The sequence below is a fragment of the Mustela putorius genome, unplaced genomic scaffold (assembly GCF_011764305.1).
Source record: "Mustela putorius furo isolate JIRA1106 unplaced genomic scaffold, ASM1176430v1.1 tig00003909_pilon_pilon_pilon, whole genome shotgun sequence".
NCBI lineage: Eukaryota > Metazoa > Chordata > Mammalia > Carnivora > Mustelidae > Mustela > Mustela putorius.
The window spans coordinates 16,375,886-16,403,188 of NW_025422057.1; the positions used below are offsets into that span (position 1 = coordinate 16,375,886).

Below are 27,303 nucleotides of genomic sequence, written 5' to 3' on the forward strand. Positions count from 1 at the left end.
TTTTCAGCTGTAGTCCTGCTTACTTCTCAAGTTCAAGCTTAACTGTCTGCTCCTCTGTGAAATCTTTTCCAATGCTTCTAAGCAAAGTGAATTACTCTTTTCCACAGGTTCCATGATGCTTTTTATTCAACTCTGTTACATATCTCCTCAGCAGCTAGCAGAGTACTCTGCATATATCACATATTCAAAAAATACACTCACTTGCATGAGCTTGACCAAAACACAGAGGGATCCAAAACTAGCAGCTAATAAGATACTTTTACTTCTTAAATAAATACAGATTAAACTTTTGAAAACATGAGTTAGCTACCAGTAATACCAAAGACCTTTATAAAGCTCACTGAATGGCAATTTTAAGATAAAATATATTATAATTTATAAGCATCTGAGGTTTCACTTGCACCGAAGAGTTTAACCCAGCATTCCTTTTTAATATTCACTCTTTTTTAAAACCAAGTTATCTTTCAATTCTGTAATATATTCTCATTTTTACTCTAAGATCAGTGATCCTCTACCCCTTTTATCACTCCAATTGTGTTAATTTAAGCCTAATCAAACCTTTAATTAGTTGCATTAACCTCATATGCTCTTTTTTAGAAGAAAGTAAACAAGAGGAAAGAGATCTGAAAAAATTTCAAAGTTCTAAAGCAAATACTAAGTATAATCTCTCACATCTTCAGAATTTGTAATACCATAAAAGAGGATTTCCTAGTGTGCTTTGGAAAACATTAACCTTTATAAATCATTTTTTAATAAAGCAAGGTCAAAGAAAAAGTATCTGCTATAATATTTGGCATTCCACTGTAGTTCATGTCATCTGAAATTAAAGGAAGTCTAATCACATTTCCTAATAAGAACTTTAAACCTTTATATCTTAGTGAGAAGAGTGTAAGATTAGAGTCACAAGTTTTATTTTCTCATAGGACAAATTTAGGTAAGTCTAAATATACATAATGAACTTTTAAAAAATACTTGATCATAAAAAATAAATCATGTCCTTAACCTCAGAGGAAAAAAAAATATACTAAATCCTGGTTCCTTAGGAAGGCAAACCATTATCACTAAGCTTAACTCTTCATGAGAAGGTACAGGGAGTCCTTAAATCATAGATTAGAAATTACTTTTAGAATCACTGAAGTCTTGCCAAATGTTCATTCTCCTATGAGCAAATGAGTCAGCTACTCCTCCAGTGCCTATGCCTGGACAGTCTGCTAGAAACCAATTAAAGGGCAGATACCTTTATCGGAGTATGTGTGTTCTAATGCATGAAGATCAGGCAATAGGTGAATGCAGTTTATGCAGCAGTAGGTGAAGAAGTCCAGGATGACTACTTTTCCACACAGATCCTTGTAGACAGAAATGGGTTCTGCGGTGTTCAGCCATTCTAATCCTGAAATTTACACAAAACAGACTATCATGATTAAAGGAAAAGGCAGAGATAACTTATCTAAAACTTTCCATTAAAACATAAACCATTACTATTTCTAAGGAAGGGCTGAGTGGGTGGGGTAGATGGTAAAGATTCTATAATGGGGCAGTATGCAAATATAGTCAGAAAAAACTACTAAATTCTTTCAGAAATAGTACACTAGTCTGTGTGTGAAAGAAAGCAAAATCAACACACCTAGGTAAAAAGCGAGAGTAAACAGCAAATATTAAGAGGACCTAAGTACACAATCAGGTTCAAATGAGCTTTTGAGAATGAGGCTATTTTAAAAGCAAAACAGGACTAAACTCAAAAAGGAGTAAAGTGGTAAAATATAAACATACGAAATGCCTACGCCAATTTCATAAGAACTAAAGTGCTCTGGATTTGAATGAAACCTTAAATACAAAATATTTTAAATGCAAAGTTAAGCAAAATACACTATTACAGATTTCATGGAAGCAACATTAATACTGATGAAGAACATGTTTCCTTCCCTCCAAAGAAAGGTAGAATCTCATTAATCTGTATTTTGATAAGTCAGAATTTATAATTACTTGAGCATGACTTACAACTTTAACTATGGACTGTAAAGATTTTGTTAAAGATTAAAAGTACAGCATCTCTACTTAACCAAGTTAGAAAAACAAAGATAATGAGCTCATTGTTTCTAAGTAAATACAGCCACTAACACTATTAATTACATCTCGAAAGGTATTCAGAAATATTTTATAGAAACTGAAAAACAAAACTGGGTGGAATTAAGTGAATAACAGCAGCTAATGACTAATAACAGTAACTGGAATTACTCAATTAAAACAAAATTCTAATAAATAAATAAATAACCTGCAAATCAAACTAGTCTTTTGCCTTAACTAGTCCAACCTAGTGAAGTTTTACGGCAGAGTAAGCTCTTAATTATGCATTTTAATAAAGTGTTAATTGTATACCAGATCACGTAATCATATAAAACTTCAAACTTATGTATGTTTCACATCTTAACTGCAAAACATTTATGAATCGGTCTTTTAAATTTATTTTCTGTAAATACTCAAGGAGTGACTTGGATTGCAGAGTAAAGAAAGTATTATTACATGTCAGTTATTGTGCTTACCAGGCTTAATAATAATAAATTTTACAATAACTACAATGAATGTAATTTTTTAAAAACTTAACATCCATTGAGCTATCCTAAAAACCAAGAACTTTAGATATACTACCTCTAATCCACATTATTCGCCTTGCTCTTTTTTACGAGGGAGTAAATAAAGTAAGGCTTGGAGAATCGAGTAGCTTGCTCAGAATCATGCAACTAACAAATGAAATAACTAGGATCTAATCCCAAATCTGTCTGAATCCATCCACTACACCAGTTTCCCATAAACACATCTCTTTTAAGAAATGAACAAAGCATACTGTTTCTGAGATATTTGTTTATGACTTCTTGGTTACAGCTTAAAGAAACCAAGAAAAAGTTACCTAGTATTCTGAGCTCAATAATCAGACCCTTAAGAAAATTTGACTAGGTCACATATGAAGCCTGAATATTTTGTTGTATTATTTATGAGTCATTAAGATCAAATCTCATAATACATATATACATAGTAATACATAATACAGTGGGTGTAATAAAATATACCCACTGTAAATATAAACAGGACTAGAAAATAAAAACACTGGCCCAAAACCTAACCGGAAGCCTCTCTGTTTATAACACTATACTATGTAACTAACTTCTTACAAAGTTTTTTAAAAACATGCACATATGTATATACTCTGTTAAAGTTCTTTTGATGGGAGAAGCAGTCATGAACCTAATTCTTTCATAATAACTCCACAATATTTCAAATTCAGGATAGGATTAGTAATGGAAAAAAATAAGCATTTTTGAAGGTGGGAGCAAAAGGCTTGGAAAGACACATAAGACTCTATTTTCAAAGGCAAGGTTCTGGTGTATCTCCCATGAGATACCGAAACCTGCCACAGCCAACCAATTAACTATACATGTGGTTTCAGTGTCACGCCAGGAGACATGCCAACACCAACAAAACAATGCCAGTCTCAACCAAAGAAGGGAAAGTACGGTTTCATTTATCAATGCAAGATGTTCTTCCCATATAGCACTACAGGGAGTATCCGTTCACTGGGGTTCTAAACCCTCACAGAGCTGGGGTTCAAACCCTGGAGACAGGCCGTAATTGATGCAGATTTTTTAAAAAATTACAAATTTCAAGACTTTGACCAGCGCAGTGTGGTACAGCTAAGACACCTGCCAGTCTGGGGTCTGCATCATCCGGCGGCGGCGGTTATTAGTTGCGAAGCCTTGAGGAAATTACTTAGCCGACTTGTGGCTCAGTTCCCTCAACTATAAAAGAGGTCTTGAAGAGGTCTCAACGAGTTCTAGAGAGGAGTAACTAAAACAGTCCCCCGATGTGTTTGCAATTGCGTGTGGTACAGAAGTGATCAGTAATCGCCAGCATTACGCGCAGAGGATGACAGTGACGATGCTGGGCAGCCAGACTGAAAGAAGAGGGTGGCATGGACGTTTCAATCCTTGCCAACCGGGGCCACTAAACATTCATGGAATGTCTACTGAGTTAACACAAGGCCCCAGCAGGGACTCGGATCCAGAGGCGAATGTGCACGTTCCCCGCGCTCCAGAAAACCACCTTTTCCCGCCGCCTGGGGACCCGGGGAAGCCGCAGAGCTGGCGATCCGCCCGGGCGCGGTTGCACAACCCCGCCTCGCCCCCCGCTTCAGGGGAGGGCTCGGTCCCCGAGGAAGGGGAGGTTCCGGGAAGGGTCCCCACCCCGAAGCCTGTCCCTCACCTTCCGGAAACTCGGGCACTGACAAGTCCTGCTCCCGGCCGTCCACCTTCTGCAGATACTGGTAGACCAGACTGTCCTTCTCCTCCTGGGTGACGGCGTCGAGCAGGGCGTACTCCAGCGGGGTCTGCGCCGGGAGCAGGCCCGCGAGGCTGCAGCCCCGGGCTCCGGGGGCCGCCATGTTCTCTCCGGACAGTTCAGAGGCGGCCGCCGGGCCCGCGGGAGGGTCTCCAGTAGGGAGAGAGGAAGCGATTACTGTCCTTTGGTTTCAAAACAGCACATTCACCTCACTCGCCACCGGCCCCCGCTCCACGTAAACAACACCTTTTTCTTTTGTAATCATGCATTCCAATGCTAAGGCTCAAACTGTCGGAATTCCCGGGCCCGTAATTTAGCCACCGGCCCAAACCACCCCGCCCCTTCCAGAGCGTCCCGCCACAACCGAGCCTGGACATTCGGAGCGCCAGATTCAGCATGGGGAAAGTCTCTGGGTCCGCGTTCCTGGAGCTCTGAGAACCATTCCCCCCACACTTCACTTTGGAAATTAGCAGGTTTTAGAACAAAAATAAGATAAAATAATATAAATCAGTAGGACCTAAAAGGACACAAATTTTTTCAAAATCCCGCCCTTAGGCCAGGGTCAGCCGATTCGACACGGCACTGGCAAGAGGAAGTTGTTCCCGCCAAGACACCAGAGGTAAAGCGGGTAGGGATATCCTCATGGGATGGGGTTTTAGTTTTAGTTTTTTGTTTTTTTTTTTTAAGTTGAGAGTGACTGGCAATGGCTTTGACTTATACACAAATACAGTATCTTGTCGCCCCGCAGTGCTGAAAGTGCGAGCACGAACAGATTGTCAGCGGAGCTGGGGGAGGGGGGTGCCGAGAGGAGCGGATGCAGCTGGAGCTACTCCCGAGGGTGTACGGGTGGCAGGTGGGCTGGGGCGAGGATCCGGGTGGCCTGGGCCTCCGACTTCAGAAGCGGAGGGCTCTTTAAAGCTTTTATGGAACCGGCTGTGCTTGCAGCTTACTCATTCCCTGCCTTAGAAGGGGTGAGGCCTTTCTCACTGCAAGTTGGCCTTGCAGCCTCCTGAGCTGAAGGAGAAGGCAGAGCAGGTGGGAGGCATCAGGCAGGTGACCCTTGGTTTTGAGGCTCGTGGAGAGAGGGCTGACTACATCTAGGGTAGACCACTTCTGCAGCTGGAGTTAGGAGTGTGGGTGCCCTCAATGCAGGCACAACTTCACATATTTGAATTTTGTTTGTTCATTGTGCAGTGTGTGCTCATTGCTGCTGAAGAAGACACGCGACTGACCCGGGAAGCGAAGTGGTCAGATATCCAAGAGACAAGAAGGGCAATTACTAACCCTCCTCCCCCTATTCACACACCTCTTTGATTATGGTGTGATTATGGTTGTACTAGCAAGCTGAGATAGCCGTTTCATGTTTGGAAACCCTGCTATGCAGATTGCCCAGAGACTGTGGTTTTATTTGTGAATAATTTGGACAATCGTCCAGTTGAAAGGGAACGGACAGGAGCTTTATAACAATTTTACAAAGCTCATTCTAAAGTTAAACTCTTGGACCTATATTTCCTATGAGTGCTTAATTTTCAAAGTATTACTGATTTTTATATTTATGAATCAAGTCCTTGGAAAGGCTAACACACTGGAATGAAATAGTGGTCGCAATGAGAAAATTCTCAGATGCTACCCCTGGGGTTTATTCTCTTAATTTTAAAGTGGTATAAATGGAATAGCTGGTGTTCTCAGGTATAAGGTTTGTAGTTTGCCAATATATTCATTACCAAAGCTTTAGATTCCCATCAAGTTAGTGGGGGTTTTGCTATTTTTTTCCCCCTCAGCAAAATAGTCCCATTAAAAATTTTTATAACAAGAAATAGATTCTTATTTACTTAAAAATCATTTTGCCATGTTAGAAGATGATTTTTTGGAAGAGGACATCTGGGAATACAAATCTAAAAGAAAACCAAGACCAGTACATACAAATAATTGCTCTGAGAATATTCCAAAATCTGTTGAAAAAGCAACAGATGGAAAATACCAGTCAAAACGCAACAGAAATAAAAAAAGAACTGCAGAACTTAAAGAGAAGACAAAGGACCCCGAAGTGTGCCTCGGAGAAACAGATAGTCAGAATTCCATAGCTTCTAGTCAGAATTCTAGCTGTGGAGATGGTATTCACCAGTCCCAAGACAAGGAGACAACTCCAGGAAAGCACAGTAGGACTCGCAAAAACAAACAAGTATCTCCAAAGATGCGTCCAGTTTATGACGGATACTGCCCAAATTGCCAGATGCCTTTTTCCTCATTGCTAGGTCAAACACCTCGATGGCATGTTTTTGAGTGTTTGGATTCTCCACCAGTCTCTGAAACAGGTAAGACGACAAAAAAAGGGAGTAGTCTTTAAATAGTCTAAAAAGCCTGCATTCAGCCGATGAATCAGTCCAATAGAACGAGCAAGGCAAGCAGTTAAGTGAAAGGGAGATGAGGCACTGAAGTGTAAATGACTTAGAAGGAAACAAGGAAACCCTTCTTGAGGAGGTTAAAGAGATCATCGTCAGTGGTTTAATTGTAAAGAATGTTGCAAACTTGAAAGCAATTGAAATGCATTGTATTATTTCGTAGAAGTCCCTAAACATCTCAGTGATTTTTCATAAATGTTAATTGAGCACAGACTATGCTGCCTTCGTTCCGCTTACTTACTTGACTCTCACAATGACTGCAGAAGGTAGGTGGTATTGACGTTTTACAGATGAGCATTCTTGAAAGTTAAGCTCCCCACTTGTTACCTTTTGTGAAACAGAACTTTAGAGAATTATGCTTATAGTCGAGTCTTGTAAATGTTGAATTTATCATGCTGTTTTACAGGAAGGAGATCTGGGAAGGAGTCTTAGATTTTTAAGATTTGAATTAAAAATGTGCCAAATGATAACTGAAGTAACGTTATGCTTTTATTATCTTTTGAGATATATAATGTCATGTTTAACATGTAGGTAGTCCTACTTGGGAGTATATGGAGAATGCGTTGTTAGGATGATTTGTATATTTCAAAGTTATATATACCATATATGGATTTTCAAATCTCAAAGAGTTAGAATTCAGCAAAATAAATACATTACTCAGTACGGCTTTCATGTTATTTATGATTCAGAGGACATCTTATTATTAACCTCTAGTTATTTTAAAGTACTGTGTAAAGACACAAAAGAACTTAAAAAAAATTTGGTATTAGCTTTTTTTTTTTAACATTTTATTTATTTATTTGACAGATCACAAGTAGGCAGAGAGTGTCAGGCAGAGAGAGAGGGGGAATCAGGCTCTCCGCTCAGCAGGGATGCTGAGGCAGATGCGGGGCTTGATCCCAGGACCCTGAGATCAGGACTTGAGCCCAAGGCAGCTGCTTAATCCACTGAGCCACACAGGCGCCCCTGTTATTAGCTTTTTTTTTTTTTTTTTTTTAAATAAAGTGGAAATCTCGTCAAATGCTGCTAATTTGCTTTTTAAGTGGCTTGAAAATCAGAAATGGAAGTTGGAGTCTCACGGTGAGCTTCTCAGGGTGAAATGTCTTTGATGAAGCCACCTCAAAGAGATTTTTCACTGACTAAACTCCTTTGAATAGAATCTCAGATGGACTGTTGAACTGAATTCTGTGCCACAACAAATAACTTTTATGAAGTGGTTTTAAGTTAAGCAGCGAGGTCTTCTAATTTAATGTAACGTCTTTTTTAGGAGGGAGAGTGGGTCATTTTTTGGATAAACCTGGAAATTGGGGCACTTGGCTGGCTCAGTCTGAAGAGCATGCAACCCTTGATCTCGGTGTCATGAGTTCAAGCCCCACACTGGGTGTAGAGATTGCTTAAATTAATAAAACTTAAAACAACCTGGAAATTAACATACAAGGGGTTACGCCATGATGGTTTACAGACTGTTTCTCTATTATAATGTTACGACGGGGAATACGTCCCCGATTATTAAAGCTCATCAAATTCAATTTCAAATCTTAGAATCTAAACTATTCAGTGTATGAACAGCTATAACTAATTAAGATATCTATTACTCTTATTATATGCAGTATAAATATTAAATAACGGACCCTAATTGGGTACTCTAAATTGTCACAAATCCGTATTACTTGATAAGATAAAAACTGGGGTTGAACTTTAGTTCAACTAGTGAACTAGCCTTTTTCACTCTTTATTACCGGAACAATAATGAACTAGTGAGCACCTATAAACACCTTGTGTAAATATGGAGGGTAATTGAAGGGGCTCACGTTTGTGAGAGTTACTAAGGGAGGAAAAGGTGTTAGTCTTAACAAAATTTTTTTGGGAAAACAATCATCTGAAAAGAAATTTAGAAAAGTATTTGATTTAGAGATAATAACTAGCATGTTGCAAGGCCATGCTGGATTATTATTATTTTATGCTGGATCTTTTGACTGTATAAAGATAGGCATGGTGCTAAGGCCTCAAAGTAGGACTGAAGACTTTCCACTTAGGTTTTAAAGCTGTCGCTGCTTTGATACTGCATTACCTTTTTTTAAAATTTTCAGAGTGTCCTGATGGTCTTCTGTGCACCTCAACAATTCCTTCTCATTTTAAGAGATACAGTCACCTCCTGCTGGCTCAGAGCAGGGCAAACAGTAGTTCCTTCAGCAGCCCACTACCTGGGTCAGAGGATTGCTTCAGTGAGACTAATTCAGGCCTTCTCTGTGACCTTGAGGAAAGATGGTCTCTGCATCAGAAGCCAACGGAAAGCTTAAGAAATGTTGCAGCTCACCCCTCGTTAGTGACACCGTGTCTAAGGAAATCTCAGTCTCCATCTGAAACCAGTAAAAAGATTTCTTCTTCTTCGACAGCTATCCAAACGTCCCAACAAATCCCACTATTTCCAGAAAGTGTTAATAAGGACAACCTGGTAGGAGTCGGTTTGGCTCTTGCTGAAGAACGAGACAGCCAAAGCAACTCAGAATACATATACTCCCCACTGCCAGAAAATGACTTTAGTAGCTGTGAAATCTCTTATTCTCCACTTCAAAGTGATGAGGAAACTTACAGTATGGATGAAAAGCTGGGCGATTCGCAGCAGGAGATACTCTTGACGGGGAGCTCTAAAGATGGCAGCGTGGAAGAAGATGACAGCCCCTCCACTTTGTTCCGAAAACTCCATGGGTCCTTCCTGAAGGACCAGCAGAAGAGCGGCCCCTACTTGGACAGCTTCTTAACTCAGGATAAATACCACGAAGTATTGTATAAATCCAGCACTCTACCTGATTCATCTCAGCTTCTTTTCCAAAATAGGGATGTTTTCCCGTGCGATGACCCTGGGCACACCGATAATGATTTTGCGCTGTTTCCATCTGCTTTAGCACAAAGGCTTACTTCTATTTATCAGGCCGCTAATGCAAAACTTGGTAAGCCAGAATGTCACCCATCTCAGTCAAATAAACAGAAACTGCTAGTTGAAGAATCAGCTGTTTGCAGTCAGGTTTCTCTTCCGTTGCTTAATAGTGAGATGCCCAAAGCTCTCGAGGGGCAGGGAGAAGGGGGTCTTTCTTTGCATCCAACCCAAAGTAAAATTAGAAAATCATCAAGTAAGAACGTCAAAGCAAAGAACAATGCTAATTCAGCATGTGTCTGCAGAAAGGCATTGGGTGGTCGACCAGACAGTAAAGTTACAGTTCCCAATACAGAGAATTCTTCCAGTTCACTTAATACTCCCGAGTCTCAGAAAATGTTGCCATCTGGTCCCAACTGTCCTGCAACACCGCCTTCTTCCAAAGTAATGAAACAAATGGATATAGGTGTTTATTTTGGACTACCACCCAAAAGAAAAGAAGAGAAATTGCAGGAGGGAGGTGCAGTAGAAGGGATGAACTTAAATCCAGTTGTAAGTCCTAATGAAAAGAGGTCCCCCCGGCAGCGCAAGAGGAAAGCAGAAAAATCTTTAAGTGATTTAGAATTTGATGCAAAGAATTTAAGTGAGAGTCAGGCCTCTGTAGAACTTCCTAGTGAGAGGTCACGGCATCAAAGAAAGAGACCTAAAAAGTCAGATTCACTACAGGAAGGAGAACATCAGAAGAGGTCACATCAACTTAACAGGGCAGAAGCCAGAAGAGTCAATTTAAGGAAAGACAAAGTCTTGGTAAAATCACCTTACGGCAGGCTGCAGAGAGAGAACTCGAAAATCCCAGAGTCACCTAATGCAGGACAATTAAGAACAAGGACATGTCCATTCTATAAGAAAATACCTGGTAAGTTGAAATACCAATACTTTATGTATCTACAAAGAATCGGCTTTCAAAAATTGTGTGTTTATTGCCTATGTTGTGTGTGTTTGTACAGAACAATTTTTGTATGTATTTCCTTTGTTTTTTATACATCATTGACTTGTAACATGGATTTTTTTTGCCTATTTAAATGTTTTTGTCCCATTCAATTCAGCAAACTTTTATTAAACATATTTTGTGAACAACATACTATACTAGTAGGTAGATTTCACAGATTTGACCCAGAGGAGTAAAGGTCAGCTTAATATGGAAGGAGAGGCTCTCTGTAAGTAATTATAATAAAAACATATATAAATTATAATTAAATTTAATTAAAGTGAAGTAACAGTCTCTAAGCGCTTAAGAGAAATACAAAGTGCTAAATAGCCTCAAAGAAGGAAAATTAACAGATTGTATAGATCATAATAAATGCTGAACATTTTTTTTATTATGTTCCATTAGCCACTGTATAGTCCATAATTAGTTTTTTTTTTTCCAAAGATTTTATTTATTTATCAGAGAGAGAGGGAGAGAGAGCGAGCACAGGCAGACAGAATGGCAGGCAGAGGCAGAGGGAGAAGCAGGCTCCCCGCCGAGCAAGGAGCCCGATGCGGGACTCGATCCCAGGACGCTGGGATCATGACCTGAGCTGAAGGCAGCTGCTTAACCAACTGAGCCACCCAGGTGTCCCCATAATTAGTTTTTGATGTAGTGTTCAGTGATTCATTGATGAAGTGTAACACCCAGTGTTACACTTATCACTCATCACAGCACGTGCCCTCAATACCCATCACCCTGTTACCTCCTCCCCTCTGAAACCCCCCAATTGTTTCTCAGGGTCCATAGTCTCTCATGGTTTGTCTCCCTCTCTGGTTTCTCCCCCTTCAAATTTCCCTCCCTCCCCTTATGGTCCTCCATGCTATGGCTCGTGTTCTGCCTATGAGTGAAACCATATGATAATTGTCTTTCTTTGCTTGACTTACTTCACTTAACATAATCCCCTCCAGCCCCATCCATATCTATGCAAATGGTGGCTCTTCATCCTTCCTGATGGCTGAGGAATATTCCATTGTGTATATGGACCACATCTTTAACCATTCAGCTGCCAAAGGGCACCTCGGCTCCTTCCAGTTTGGATGCCAGATATTTTTAATCCCTATCATAATAACTTAGTTTCTCATCCTTTTTTTATTTTGTAAGTTCGCATGCCTTCATAGATGAGTTAGACAAATACGTCCTAAATGAATTTTATGAAACCAGTAATTCTTATCCCAAAAAGGATATAAAATCTGCCAAAATATACCTGGTTTCAGAAAGATTGTTTAAAGTACTTTGGTAGTCGCAATCCATAATTTGCTCAAAAGGTTTGTGTAGGGATTATCATATTTGTACATCACAGCACCAGTTTTGTTTTTTAGTTCTTATGGCAATGAATTTTCTGTATTTTAAGTGAGCCTGAGACTAGTAGGCCATATGTAGTGATAAGCCTCAGTGAGTTGTGAAGGTGGGTTTGTTGACTTACCTATCACAATTCACATGTTTGGTTATTTCTTCCATGAACACTTTCAGAAGAGCTCAGCCATTTTTTTTTCTTTATTGCTCCTCTAGGTAGCCTGTCTTTGGCATTTATTTTCTTCTTTCCCTTCTTCCTCCCCTACCTCCTGTTCTCCACAATGAAATTCAAATGCTACGGACAAGCTGTCCATCTGTTACTGAACTGTGACCCAATGGAAGGCCACGACCACTGTAATATGTATGATTATTTGGGCCTGTGATCATTTCTGCGCCAGTATCAATTGCCACGATAGAATAATACAAGAAGAACATTAGCATTTTCCTTTCGCTGTTTCGCAGAAGCAAAGGATTTTGGGTCAGTAAAAAAAATAATAATAACTCATTTGTAGCTTAATTAATTTTTTTGGTACAGTTATTCACTTAAAAAAATACAAGCCTGGGTGCCTCCATTGGTTAAGCATCAGACTCTTGGTCTCAGCTCAGGTCTTAATGTCAGGGTCATGAGTTCAAGCCCTCTGTTGGGCTCTACGCTGGGCATGGAGCCTACTTAACAAAACAAACAAACAAAACTAAAAAAAAAAAAAAAAAAAATATTTTAAAAGCCAATCCTGGGATGTTTAGTAGAAACTTAAAAGACTAATTTTCATCTCTAGTATGCCTTTTTGCTGAATTTATGTTGCATAAATTTTTAAGTTATGACGTTAATTTGGAATCAAGATGTAAAGACATTAGGGGTTCACTGTTTACACTCAGACTGGCCCTTTTTCACGATGTTGCCTCTTGCTCAAGCAGCTGTGTGCTCTTTTGTTGCAGGGACTGGCTTTACCGTGGACGCCTTCCAGTATGGACTAGTTGAGGGGTGCACAGCCTATTTTCTCACGCATTTTCATTCTGATCACTATGCTGGATTGTCTAAAAACTTCACATTTCCAATTTATTGTAGTGAGGTAAGTGTTGGCCTTCCTAATTCTAAATTTATGACGTAGTGAATTTCTAAGCGATTTGGTTAAAAAAGAATAACATTTGAAGATCTATCATTCTACTAGAAAAGATGTGAGAACACAGATTTCCACATTAAGATTCTCAGATGAGTTACTGTCAGTAGTTAAAAAAGACTTTTTTAAAAATGCTTTAGTATATGGCAACAGTAAACAACCTTACAGTGTAACTAGAACACCTAAGTTCCATTCAGTAACATTTATTGATGCCCAAAAAGACATTCAGGGGGAAATACCCAAGTTCAAGGAGCTCACAGCCTTTTGGGGGACACATTCACAGATACACTGCAATGGAATTGGTATTGTGACCAAAAACGGTCACCAGCCAAGTAGAAGAAAGTGCTTTATTCTGGCCCAGGCCAAGGTTAGAGAAAGTTTCACAGTAGAAGAGATACCTTGAGTTAATTATTAAAAGGTGACTATTTTAATGTCACTACTAAGGGCTTCTACTAGAATTTAGTTTAATCCTCAAGCATTCTTGAATTATTTTATTGAAATAAAATGAATTTCTTTTTATTAATGAAGCAACCAAGGCTGGGAGAGATTAAGTTATGTGCCCTAAGTCCAGAGCCAATAATGGCAGAGTCAGAATTCGCAGGTCTGTCTGATTCCAGAACTAGGCAGAGGAAATAGGAGAGGACATCCCAAGTAGAGAGCAGAGTTTGCATTCAGGCATAGACATCTGAGAAATCTACGCATTGCAGGCTCTTCAGATAATTCCCAACGGCTAACCGTGAGATAGGGAACAACAGAAGATAAAGCCACAGAAATGAGCAGGGGCCGGTCATAAAGGGTTTGTATGTCATCTGGGGATGAGGGACTTTTCACAGGTGAGGGAGAGTCCGTGAACTGTGTGTAAGCAGAGTTGTGACAGAGTCATGGTAGGAAATTCTTCTGGCATTCTGGAGGGTTTCCATGAATGTAAGTAAGTGGGAGAACAGAGACTAAGATGCTTGGTTCTAAACTAGATCTGAAGTAAAAGACTTATTTAGTGTCCTACTGTATCAGCAATAAGCACATTCTGTTTTGCAGATAACTGGAAATTTGTTGAAGAGCAAACTTCACATACAAAAACAATACATCCATCCGTTGCCGATGGACACGGAATGTATAGTAAATGGTATAAAAGTTGTTTTGCTTGATGCCAATCAGTAAGTATTAAAGTTACTTTCTGACTAGCCTAGTTTTAAAAAACTATTTAAAATAAAATAAAAACATATTAGTTTGGGTATTAAAGAACATTCTTGTATTGGAACTAATATGGTTGATATTTTAAAAACTTTGAGTAAAACAAGTTTCTCCTTCTGAACAAAACAATGTATGCAATTACAGAATCAGAGATTAATTGTACTGAGAAATCCTTTAAATGTTACCTAATTCATTTTTAATGCATTTTAAATTACTGTCCTTGACATATGAGACCATCTTATTTTTTAAAAAAATATTTTAATGTGATGCTGCTGTTTTGAAGAGCTAACCTTTTGCCATTTTCTTTATTTTTTAAATTTTTTTGCCATCTTCTTTAATATCGCTTTTATAGGTCAACAGCTTGCACTCCATTTAGATACCAAAGGATTTTTCCTCCCTTTTAAGAAATCCTTCAGGCTTTTAATACTAAAGACTTGGAAGATTTTTTTTCCTGGAAGTAGTTTCCCTTTTCCCCCTCATTTTTTCTTTTTAGTGTAAAGCACTGTTGGTATCCTGTTACCAAAATGCAACTGTCAACTGCACTTCTGCCTTGTTTTTATAGGATTTTAGCCATCACAGGTACTTTAAGAATTAAAATTAAGACTAGGTCTCCAAAAATCCAGACCCATGCTCTGTCTTCAGGTTGCTTTTAACTTTTTGTCTGCTAACTTTGCTGTTGTTTCTTTTTTCTTTTCTTTTCTTTCTTTTTTTTTTTTTTAAAGAGGGAGTGGAGGGGGCAGCGGGAGAGGCAGAGAGAGAATCCTAAGCAAACTCCCTGTTGAGCGCAGAACCTGATGCAGGGATCCACACAGGGCTCAATCTCACCACCTGCAGATCATGACCTGAACCTAAACCAAGACTCAGATGCTCAACCAACTGAGCCACCCAGGCACCCCTGCTGGTGCTTCTTTTTTAATCAATGATTTTAACAGCCCAAGTTCTGATATTTTTAGTTAACTTTATTAGGTACAATTTACATAAATGAAATAGACCTATTTAAAGTGTTTGCTGAATTTTGACAAAAATGCACACCCATGTAATACCCACTATAGAAAAATATAGGAAATTTCCCCCACCCCAGAAGGTTTTACTTGTGTTCCCGTCAGTCCCCAAACCCAACTCTAGCTCAGTCAGTCCCCAGTCAGTCCCCAAACCCAACTCTAGCTCAGGGGACCATTGATCTATATTCTATCACTATGTCTTAAATTTGTCTTTCCTAGGGATTCAGTGAAATGAAATCCCATAGTATCTACTCTTTAGCCTCCAGCATCTGTCACTCATCATGTTTTTGAGATTCATCCATGCTGATGTGTGTATCAGTAGTTTGTTTCTTTTTTTTTGCTGAGTAGTATCTACTGTAAGGGCACACTAAGATGTCTTTATTCACCTCTTGATGGACAGCTGATTTTTGTGTATTGAACTTGTATCCTGAGACCTTGCTAAACTTGCACATTAGTCATAGTAGGTTTTTTACAGATTTCTGAAAATTTTCTGCACGTACTATCATGTCATCTGTAAATATAGACAGTTTTGTTTTACTTTTTACTTTCTGTTCAGAGTGACAAGTCCAGCTTGTCTATGATCCTGGATCAGACCTCCAGTAAAGTGTTGAATGGGAGTGCTGAGAGCAGATACTACCTTGTTCCTGACCCTACAAGGAAAGCTTACAGTCTTTCTCCCTTTAACTTGATGTCAGCAATACAGTTTTCGTAGATGCCTTTTTATCAGGTTGAGGAAGATTCCTTCCATTCCTAGTCTATGGAGAGTTTCTAATCATGAATGGGTGTTGACTTTTGTCAAGTGCTTCTTTAGCTTCTACTGAGGTGATCACATAATTTTTCTCCTCTATAATGTTAACAGGGTAAACAATAATGAGGAACTTTTTTGAATTTTAAACCAGTCTTGTTTCATTGGGTTAAACTCCACTTAGCCTTTAAAATATATATATATTTTTGGGGCACCTGGGTGGCTCAGTTGGTTAAGCGACTGCCTTCCGCTCAGGTCATCATCCTGGAGTCCTGGGATCGAGTCCCACATCGGACTCCCTGCTCGGCAGTGAGTCTGCTTCTCCCGCTGACCTCTCTCCTCTCATGCGCTCTCTCTCTTTCTCAAATAAATAAATAAAATCGTTTAAAAATTAAAATAAATAAATAAATAAATAAATATTGAAAAATATATATTGCTTTAGAAATAAATATATTGCTGGATTTGATATGCTAAATATTTTGTTAAAGACTTCTTTGTCTGTATTCATAATGGATATTGGTCTGTAGTTCTTTTAATAATAATTTTGTCTGGTTTTGATATTAGGATAATATTGGCCTCACAAACTATTCCCTCCTACTCCATTCTGAAAGTTGTTGTATAGTATTGGGGCTATTTCTTCCCTAGATGTTTGATAGAATTCCCCAGTAGTGATTGCGGTCTGAAGTTTTGGGGAGGGAGGTAAGAGGAAGTTTTTAGTTACAAAAGTAATTATTTCCTTTCACAGTGAAGTTTCAGATTGAAAGTTCTGTGTGTTTTGGCAGTAATTTCCAAGCCCCAGTGTGTCCCCAAGACCATGCTGAGGCTCAGTGGTTCTCTAGAAGGACCCACCGGACTCAGAAGGGCTGTTGTCCTTACAGTTTTAGCGACAGGACAGATTAAAATCAGCAAAGGTGAAAGGCAAATGAGGGCCACGTGCAGGAGAAAGCAGGCACAGGTTTCCGGAAATCCTGTGTCCGACGGAGGAGCACCGATGCGCTGGTTCCCCCGGCAGCGGCGTTCACCACATGGGCCACGCGTGGCCAAGCAGGGAGGCTCATCTGAGCCTTGAGTCCAGCCAGGGCTTTCACTGAAGGTCAGTCCTGGACACATGCAATGCCTGTGTGACTTGCCTTAGCTCCTCAGACTCCAGTCCCCTAGCGCAAAACAGACAGTTGATGCCAAGGATGTTATCTATGGTGACTGTCCAGTTAAACTAGGGACACACAGGCCCCTGCCTCATTCAGGCATACAAAGCGCTCTTATCAGGCAGAATATTCCAAGAGTTCAACTCCTCTCTCAAGGGCCAGCCAAGGACTAGTCCTCAAGGCAGGCTTAGGTGGGGAAGTGTGGAGTTGGAACAAACAAGCCGAATTAGCCCTTTCCCACACACGTGCTGTGTCATGTGTATTACCTTGCTGAGCGTGGGAAGCCCTCTTCCTTCAGCTGCCTCGTGTGTGTTAAGACTATTCCTTTGAAATGTTTGTGTTCAGCTGTCCAGGTGCTGTCATGATCCTGTTTCATCTTCCTAATGGTAACGTCCTCTTACACACGGGCGACTTCCGAGCAGATCCCACCATGGAACGTTCTCGTCTTGCAGGCCAGAAAATCCACACGCTTTACTTAGATACAACGTAAGAGAAGCTTTCTTTGTGTTTTCCCACTGACAATATTTGCCCTAATTTTTATGAACAATGTATATGGTTGCTTAGGTAATCAAAACAATGGCTTATTGTAAAAAAAAAAAAAGAAGAAGAAGAAGACAACTTATTGTCAATTACCATTTTAAGACCATTTATCAAGAACTGCTTTTGAAAAAATACGTAGTGGCTTAAGAACAAATTTGGGATGACATGTCTTAACTAACTACAACTCAGTTTTTTCTTTTCTGTGGTTTCCTTTGGTTTATGTGAGAATCCTGTTACTGAAACAAGGAAGAAAAATTGGGGGGCAAACTTTAGGAAACACCCTTTTAGTTTATCTTTTCAAAGTTCCTATGTAACTATTAAGTATAATTGTGAAGAAGAAACAGAGGCCAAAATGTGATTCTGTTTCTGAATATTCAAAATCACTTTGTTCCTTCTCCAAAAGGTAATTTATAAGTGACAGCTTTGAATTTCTAAATGTTATAAACATAATGGTACTAGCCATTTTTTATTACATTTTAAAATACCTCATCAATTTGTTAGAAATGAATTATGTTGACTATTTCAACCTGTTTTGAGAAGTGAATTTGGATGGCATACTTTAGCAAAAAAGATGATCTTCCCACATCCAGTTTTGTAACACTGTAGCTAATTTTTCCATTCTTTTCTATGTACTCTCAATAAATTAAGAAAATAATAAGTAACCCCCCCCTTTTTTGCCTCGTGTTCTCTACATAGAATTCTGAATTTCTTTGTGAGTTTTTCACAAGAGAAGACAAATGTTTTCTCTTCTTATGGCTGACTAGCAAAAACAATATTTTTTTATGTTTGTACTTTATTACTTCTTTTTTTAGTGAAAAAATGCTTAATTTTCATCCCAAATAGAGATAGCTATCTAGTAGTCTTAGGGTTAATTTTTCATTGGGTGTTACTGTATTGAGGTAGACTGGATTTGTTGTATTGTTGTAATACTCCATATATTTCTCTATCTCCTCAGAAGAGCAGATAACCATGTGAATATTAACTCTTTGATTTAAAACTGCTTCATTAAATTCACATTTCATTTTATTATTTTAAGAATTTTTTAAACTAAATCAGAATTCTTTAGTTAAAAGACAAACCCTGTCATTTGTATTTTCTTCAGTAGTGATTAGAGTTAAAACAAAAAGATGCCGAGGTATACAATTCACAGCTAAACTAGCCAGCTAGAAATGCCCTTGAAGCAAAAGAGGCAATTTCCTTATATGAGGGCAATAAAAGAAACACACTGTAAAAGCCGTATTGGAAATGTAGAATTCCATCATAAATTATCTATAGCTCGTAACAAATATTTTAACCACAGGCAGTGGAATGACCGCGGCGGGGTTAATGTATTACAGTACCGTTACAAGTAAGTTTGCTAGAGCTTGGTTTCTAAAATAGCATCTGCCTTAAAGCTGTGGCTTTTCTGTTGCTCATTTATAAGTACCATATTTCCATCTTACAGATACTGCAGCCCAGAATACTCCTTTCCATCTCAGCAAGAGGTTATCCAATTTGCCATCAACACTGCCTTTGAGGCAGTAACTCTAAACCCACGTGTTCTCATCGTCTGTGGCACTTACTCTATTGGAAAAGAGAAAGTCTTCCTAGGTGGGTGGTGGTTGTCTCTAATTTACATTAATATATTATAAAGATCAGATTCTCTTTTGCATAAAAGCCCTTTCAGTCTGGGTGCGTGCACTCGATCCTTATTTCCTGAAATGGTGCAGTACTACCATTGAAGAAAAATTTGATAGAGTTGGATTCATTTAAACTTTGAAAGGCTTTCCTTAACGGAAACCCTTGTTAAGTGTGTTTGTGGTAGCCTTTACATCTGCAGAATGTTTACAGAGCAAATATCCTCACTACACTAGTATTTCAGGGAACTTTGAAAAATGACAAGTGCAAAGTCACATTGCCGCCTCCTTTGGGGATAACCATCAATTATTTTAGAGAACATTTTTAGTTTTTGTACATAAATGATTTTAGATATGTAATTGTAGCTTGTCTAGATGGCGTTATACTATTTCACAAAATACTTTCTGTGTCTCCCTAATTATGGTCACGTCATGTCAGACATTAAAATATGAAATGATAAAGCCTGGGTTTTAACTCCTCCAACTTTGCTGCTTTTCCTCTACCCCTTTCTGTATTTCTTTTGCAGTTTTTAAATACTAGGTCTTTAAAAAGAAATTCTTTGCATTTCTCATAATTTACTTCCTACAGTTAACCAACAAAAGTATTCAGCCTTTTTGAAATATAGCAAAAGCATGAATGTTTTGAATTTTTGTTGGTGTTGGTGGTGGTAAATTCTTATTTTAAATTTTGATTAAGTTGTAACTTAATTATCTTTTTCATAAGCTGCAGTTTTACCATTTTAAACCTTTTCCTTTGCCTGTAGCCATTGCTGATGTTTTAGGTTCAAAAGTGGGCATGTCCCAAGAAAAATATAAAACCTTGCAGTGCCTCAACATACCAGAACTTAATTCCTTCATCACTACAGACATGTGTAGTTCACGGGTTCACCTCCTCCCAATGATGCAGATTAACTTTAAGGTAAGCATCCACGAGACATGCATTTTTAGGATGGACTAGAAAAGGTAATACAATGATTATAATCTGGAATGCCATCATAGCTGCATTTAATGCAGAGGAATTCAATTATAGTGGAGTCATAGTAAACCTTGTGCTAGAAGATCTTTTAAGTGGAAATAGAAATGTTTTTATTTGTTGTGTGTGTGCAGCTGTGTGGAGTAATTCATGGACCTATAGGAACTGGAGAATTATTATAAAAGAAACAAAAATAGAAAAGTATGCAACTATCTGCTCATCCAAATCTTCTGTGTTTAGGATTATGTTCCATTTCTTTCCATTGAGTGTGGAAATGAACAGAGAACTTTTCTTCAGATCTTTTCTGTGTTAATATTAATCCCTGATAACACTGATTTATGTTGGAATATGACTTGTTGTAAGGATTAAATGAACCAGCGGAAGTGTATCCTAAGAGCAAGTTCTGGTATTGGCTTTGAGGTGTGGATTAAGATACAGAGAGGTTGGGACACACACTGGCTGGCTCAGTCAGTAGAGCATGTGACTCTTGATCTCAGGGTCGTAAGTTCAAGCTCCACGCTGGGCACAGAGCCTACTTAAAAACAAATAAATAAGAAAAAGATATCTGTTAGGACCTCACTGTGATTTGGGGGACTTCTCTGTCAGATTTATTCATATACTAAGATTCTTTCCATTTACTAACATTTTGATAATCTAGCAATGGAATACATCAGACTTGTGTATTAGAAACAAATCAGAACATAATGTACACCAAAGAATGTATTTTCACTTTTGCTATAATTTCATGAACTAACTTTTATAGAACTTTTTGAAATAGCTTAGGATGTCCATTACTGTATCTGCCTTATAAATAATAACATTTAAAATTTATTGATAAAATGAATATTTTAGCTCTATCCCTGGAATTACAAGGAAATTGTAACTGACAGAAATCCTTTCTTCATGAGATTAAGGTGAAATTTTTATGGCCTATCATGAGTATATACTTCATAAAAATTTCAGGGATAAACAAGGCAGTGTTCTGTCCCTTTAAAGCCATGTTTGGAAACATATTTTAAATTTGGGAGGCTGCTAATTTGTATGGCGGTTAATGAAGTGTTAATTATAAAATGAACATTGATATCTTGAGGAGATAGCATTATTTTTAATGATTTTATCTTACAGTTTTATTTCCTACTAACTTAGTTTGTTCCATTTGAACAAATGATCCATTTAGGAAGATAGCAGGGGTGGAAGAGTCAGAGTTTTATAGAAACGAAGGGACTAGAACTTTTCATGAAAGAGTTTTTAAGGTTCCCAGTGCTGCAGGGAGGTCATATAAGGAGAGAATGGCAATTTGGCGATTAGAACATCTTAGGTGACCTGCACAAAAAATGTTTTAGTGAAGTGGTATTGGGAGGAACCAGATGGCATAAGGCTAAGAAGTCAATGAGAAGGTGTAAATAGCCTAAAAACATGAAAAAAGAAAACCAACATTACTGGGGCGCCTGGTGGCTCAGTCAGTTAAGCGTCTGCCCTCAGCTCAGGTCATGATCCCAGGGTCCTGGGGTCGAGCCCCACATCAGGCTCCCTGCTCAGCTGGGAGTCTGCTTCTCCCTCTCCCTCTGCCCTTCTTACCCTCTTGTGCTCTTTCTCAAATAAAGAAATAAAAAACCTTTAAAAAAAAAAAAAAGGAAAGGAAAAAAAGCTGATGGTCACATGAGACTGTATTTTTGTTAGTACTTAAAGGCAATGTTTTGCCACCAAAAATAGTTTTGTTGCATCAGAGCCAATGCCATTTTGTGAAAATGTCAATGGATACGATTTTCAGTGTTTGTAAGGCAGGCTTGAAAGCCCTAGAAACCCCATAAAACCATTCATGCTGCCGAGTTTGACATCCCAAATCCACTTATGTGATACGGATGGACTACCACCTCTGATTTAAACCCAGCCAACCGAATGTGGTAAGACATTATAGAAATAAACAATAATGTAATAGATGATCACTTACCTGTGAGAAACAATTCTAGGGGCATATACCAAAATCATTTTTGTCACAGATAGGTTACCAATAGACAGACAAGTCATGGATCAGAGACTTTATGTTGACTAGATCATTCTTTTTTTTTTTTTTTTTAAAGATTTTATTTATTTGAAAGAAAGGGAGCATGGCGGGAGTGGGGGGCACAGAAGTATAGGGACAATCAGACTGCCCGCTGAGCAGGGTGGCTGCACCGCTGATCCCAGGACCCTGGGATCATGACCTGAGCTGAAGGCAGACACTTAATCAGCTGAGCCACCCAGGCACCCCTTGACTAGTTCATTCTTAATAAAATTAATAAAATGGCAGAAGTTCCCAGATTGTGGTTTATGATTTAGTCAGTGGCTGCTGGCAGCCTTTTCTGTGTGTTTGGGTTGGATGAGAATCTCTTTCTGTTTGTGGCATAGGTTAATGATGTTTTTGTGGTAACTCTAATTTGTTTTATGAAAAGCATAAACTCTCACTTAATTCTACTGAATAATTTTGTGGAGCAAATAGGAATGGATGTGTTTGATGACCTGTATTGAAAAGTGGACTCTCACTTTATGATATTAAATGTGTAATTGCTCTAAACCTCAGTTTTGTATTATTTCCTTTTCCCTTTAGTTACATCCTAGACTAAGCGAGACAAAACTCTGAAAATTTGTAGAGCCAGATTATAAGGAAAGCTTAGTTATTGATCCATAACTTAAACTATTTTGTGGGGAGGCAGTAGTTAGTAAGAAATACGACTGTTTAAATGGTAGGTATTGGGCTCCTGGGGGGCTCACTTGGTTAAGCAGCTGTCTTTGGCTCAGTTCATGATCTCAGAGTCCTGGGATCGAGCCCCATGTCAGGATGCCTGCTCAGTGGGGAACCTGCTTCGACCTCTCACTCTCCTCTGCCTGCCACTCCCCCTGTTTGTGCTCTCTCTCTCACTCTCTGGCTCTCTGTGTCAAATAAATAAATAAAATCTTTAAAAATAAATGGTAGGTATTTAAATTAATAAGAGATCATTGATTGATACAGAGGAGAAATCAGAAGATTATTTAATTCACCAATGAAATATAAATATCTGATAAACACAATCAAATGTTTAGCTTCTAACTAGTAATCAAACATAAAACTAGCAAAACAAGGATATGTTTGTCTCCTACCAAATTGGCATACTTTTAAAAAAAGTAATATTCTGGGGCACCTGGGTGGCTCAGTGGGTTAAGCCTCTGCCTTCAGCTCAGGTCATGATCTCAGGGTCCTGGGATTGAGCCCCACATTGTGCTCTCTGCTCGGAGGGGAGTCTGCTTCCTCCTCTCTCTCTCTCTACCTGTCTCTCTGCCTACTTGTGATCTCTGTCAAATAGATAAAATCTTAAAAAAAAAAAAAAAAAAGTAATATTCCTATGCTGTGGCTTAGAGAAATTAGCACTCTCGTCCACTTGGGTAGAATTAGAAGTTAGGGGTAAATCCTTTAACTCAACAATCCCATTTCTAGGAATTTCTACTCAAAATGAGTCCTTTGTGAAAAGGTCAATCTGCAAGACTTCTAGTTGCTAATGGTATAATAGATGATGAGAATTAGAAAAAGTTAAGAAAGGAAACATAGTTTCCATTACAAAAAAAAAAAAAAGACCCAAGAAGTAGGTTTTTTTATAACCATCTCCCTTCTAGGCTCTAAGCTTCCAGAAGGTTGAAGGGCTATGTCTGGTATCCACCACTCTGACACCCACAACATGGCCTGATCCTGAAAGAGACATATATTAGATGAGGAGTGAGTAGACAGATACATGGGTTTGTCTTTGTTTTCTTCAGAACTTTCTACCAGCATCTCCTACAAGACTTTAATAATTCAGAATATGGGTGATGAAGGAAGAAAAAGCAGAGTATGGATGATGAAGGCAGGAAAAGCAAACCTGGGGAAATCCAAAATGATACCATGGGCAGTTTAGATTTTTTTATTATTTTAAATAATGCTAAAACTTTATTATTAATTTACACTAAGCCCTCAACACTGGGTTTTGCCTGAAGACCAAAAGTATCGGACTTTTCTATCTCTGATGCCATCACTGTTTTTATTTGGATTTTCCTTATCTTTCAAAGATTGAACCTTGGTTGTTGATTTTCAGATTTTATCAAATGTCATCACTTTTGATAACTTTAGTTTGGTTGTATTAGGTTGTATTAGGAAAGCATAGTACTCCGAATTGTAGCAGCAGGAAAAGTTTTGCAAGTATTCTAGTTCATGTTTAAAGAGTGAAATGGAGTAAGACCCTGAGAAGAGTGCTAGTGCACTCTTTGAAATGTACGTGCATCTTTCTTTCTTCCTTTTTTGGTAGCTATCTGAATTGTAATCTTTCAATTCATAATTCTTATGTGGCCTCACTTTACTTTTTTTCAGGCTGCGCTCAAGCTTATTTAACTTTAGATAAAGGGAAAATTTTTTTTAATGATTCTGGTTTTTTCTGGAAGTACGGCTCTAGGTTATTGCAAATTAATGTGTACCAAGTGTACACTACCTAAGACTATACACATGTGATCATTCTGTTTTATTCCCCATAACCCACCTTCACTGACTGTTAAATAAATATTCTGTTTCTATTTAACAGGCTTTACAGAGTCATTTGAAGAAGTGTGGTGGAAAATATCAGATTTTGGCTTTTCGACCTACGGGATGGACGCATTCTAACAAGTTAACGAGGATAGCAGACATTATTCCCCAGACCAAAGGAAACATTTCAATATATGGTATAATTATTAATTTTTTTCACTTTTAATGTTTGTTACAACATTTTTAAAAAGGAACTGTAAAAATTAGATCTCAGAAAAATGGACACTGGTGGATCTTTAAAAATTGAGTTTCAAATTGCTCTGCACTCTCTAAAGCTGTCCCTGTAGTACGTCATACACTGATAGACAGGAACATGGCAGGAGGAGAAAGTCAAGGGCTAATAAGACATAGTTCGTTTGCGTGCTTGATGCTGTGTCGCATCAAAGACGCATAGAAGAGGGGCGGATGGTGCCACTGGGCCTGGAAGCTCAGGAGCCACCCACTGTCCAACTGTCAGCAGGAAGACTGGATTAGATGCCATGACGGCAAGAGACAGGCTTGACTCCTTTTTCTCATTTCCTGGTGGAGGTTTACCTTTGTCCTCAGAAATCGCTTATTGTAATCGTGGCTGATGGAAACGTTTTTGATATGTCCCTAGACCAGTGACTTAATTTCATCCCCTAAAGATCCCAGTTAAAGCAGGACCCCTCCTCCCTTTCTCTGTGCCACTTGATCTTTAGGAAAGATAAAGGGATTTTTAAGATTTTATTTATTTATTTATTTTGCTTATTTTTTTCCCGTGTACAAAGCTCAGGAACTAGATTCTGCTTACTTGCTCTGGAAACCAAGAGTCTCTTGCTTGTCACTCTTCACATCTTTCTCCTAATTTTTCCAGGATATTCCTGAAATCCATAGCTGAGTGAAGTGCTGCAGAGAAGTCTAATTTAAAAAGAAAGCCTGAGTCTATAGAAATACATACAAAGTGTCTACATAGAAAAGTAATAGGATTATTTAATGTTCAAAGTTTCTGTATCATTTTAATGTTTTAATCTTTATTCTCCATAAAAGTCATTAACACACTTTTTTTAAATCAGAAATAAAGTACCAAGGAGTTTTTGACAATACTCTGGATTGCTTTCCTTTTTTATTTTGCTTTGGGCTTGTGTATTTTTTTTTTTAAATAATTGGATTTTTTTGTCTGCAATATCTTTTGTGTTACAGGAATCCCTTACAGTGAACACAGCAGCTACCTAGAAATGAAACGCTTTGTTCAGTGGCTGAAGCCCCAGAAAATCATACCGACCGTGAATGTTGGCACCTTGAAGTCTAGGAGGACAATGGAGAAATATTTTAAAGAGTGGAAATTGGAAGCTGGATATTGATGTGACCCGAAAGGACTCAGATCTAGTTAAGTCACTTAGGTAGAGCTTGTTACTCGTTAAACATTTAGTGATCTGAAATATGCTGTGTGTGGAAAACCTTGTGAAGGCTGCTCGGATAGCTTGTTTTCTCATTTATGTGTAGTATGTGTGCCGCCGAAGCGAGCACTCTCATTTATGTTTAAATAGCGTGTTGCTGGTGCCAGGCATCTCTCAGAATCATCAGTGATGATGGAGACTGGTCTCCCAGGCCCTGGATTCTTGCTCCTTCATCGGGACCAGGTATCCTCTGCATCTAGCCTCAGGAGAGGCAGCAAAGGCAGCCTTAGGGACCAAAGGACTCATGATCATAGATAAAGGACACTGAAAGCTTTATATATAAGTAATTATGTATCTTTAAAATTATTTAATATGGAGCATATTTTTATGAAATAACTTTTATAATGTACTTAAATAAAAAAATCTTAAATTTGCCATAGTGTCTTTTGGTTTTTAGGATTTATAGCTGTGATGTTCATGCAATTTTATTTTATTTTTATTTTTATTTTTTTAAGATTTTATTTATTTATTTGACAAACAGAGATCACAAGCAGACAGAGAGGCAGGCAGAGAGAGAGGAAGGGAAGCAGGCTCCCCGCTGATCAGAGAGCCTGATGCGTTGCTCAATCCCAAGTCCCTGGGATCATGACCTGAGCTGAAGGCAGAGGCTTTAACCCACTGAGCTACCCAGGTGCCCCTGTTCTTGAAATTTTTTAAAAATTTCAAGGGAAATAATTCAACATTTGATACTAAAGAAGAGGATTCAGAGAGCCTAGGTAATCACCTAATAAAGGATGGCGAAAAGTTTGCATGAATAGATGTTATCTGAACTGTTTACTCAAGATGTCAGATAACTAGAAATTCAGATTTCAGCTTTGTTTTTTAAGTGAGATTATATAATTCATGAATCTTGATGTCGCCCACCACAGACAAAGTAGCTGATCCCAAATAAAAATTCGAGGGAGGGGCGCCTGGATGGGTCAGTGGGGTCAGTGGGTTGAGCCTCTGCCTTCGGCTCAGGGCATGATCCCAGGGTCCTGGGATCGAGGCCTGCATTGAGCTCTCTGCTCAGTGGGGAGCCTGCTTCCCTCTCTCTCTGCCTGCCTCTCTGCCTACTTGTAAT

At 38.6% G+C, this 27,303-nt stretch overlaps 2 protein-coding genes across 3 annotated transcripts in view; one reads left to right on the forward strand and one right to left on the reverse strand.

Moving 5' to 3' along the window:
* The window catches only part of NHLRC2 (NHL repeat containing 2), a 57,911-nt gene extending 53,257 nt beyond the window's left edge, over window positions 1–4,654 (reverse strand). Inside the window, exons 1-2 of the mRNA XM_004763823.3 lie at window positions 4,255–4,654; window positions 1,238–1,390 (exon numbers count right to left, since the gene is read on the reverse strand). Of these exons, the coding sequence (XP_004763880.1) occupies window positions 1,238–1,390; window positions 4,255–4,432 (331 nt within the window). The 5' untranslated portion in view covers window positions 4,433–4,654. The remainder of the gene's footprint in view (window positions 1–1,237; window positions 1,391–4,254) is intronic.
* Window positions 4,655–4,824: 170 nt separating this feature from the next.
* DCLRE1A (DNA cross-link repair 1A) lies at window positions 4,825–26,615 on the forward strand. 2 transcript variants are annotated; one of them, XM_004763824.3, is made up of 10 exons: window positions 4,825–4,948; window positions 5,524–6,644; window positions 8,822–10,522; window positions 12,866–12,999; window positions 14,083–14,201; window positions 17,475–17,615; window positions 19,114–19,259; window positions 20,050–20,204; window positions 24,821–24,959; window positions 25,984–26,615. In XM_004763824.3, exons 2-10 carry the CDS (start codon window positions 6,179–6,181, stop codon window positions 26,142–26,144), a joined length of 3,162 nt encoding a protein of 1,053 aa, XP_004763881.1. In that variant the 5' UTR covers window positions 4,825–4,948; window positions 5,524–6,178; the 3' UTR covers window positions 26,145–26,615. The 2 variants fall into 2 exon arrangements, with proteins under 2 accessions (XP_004763881.1, XP_004763882.1); XM_004763825.3 differs by lacking the exon at window positions 4,825–4,948 and adding an exon at window positions 5,095–5,182.
* Window positions 26,616–27,303: the final 688 nt, after the last annotated feature.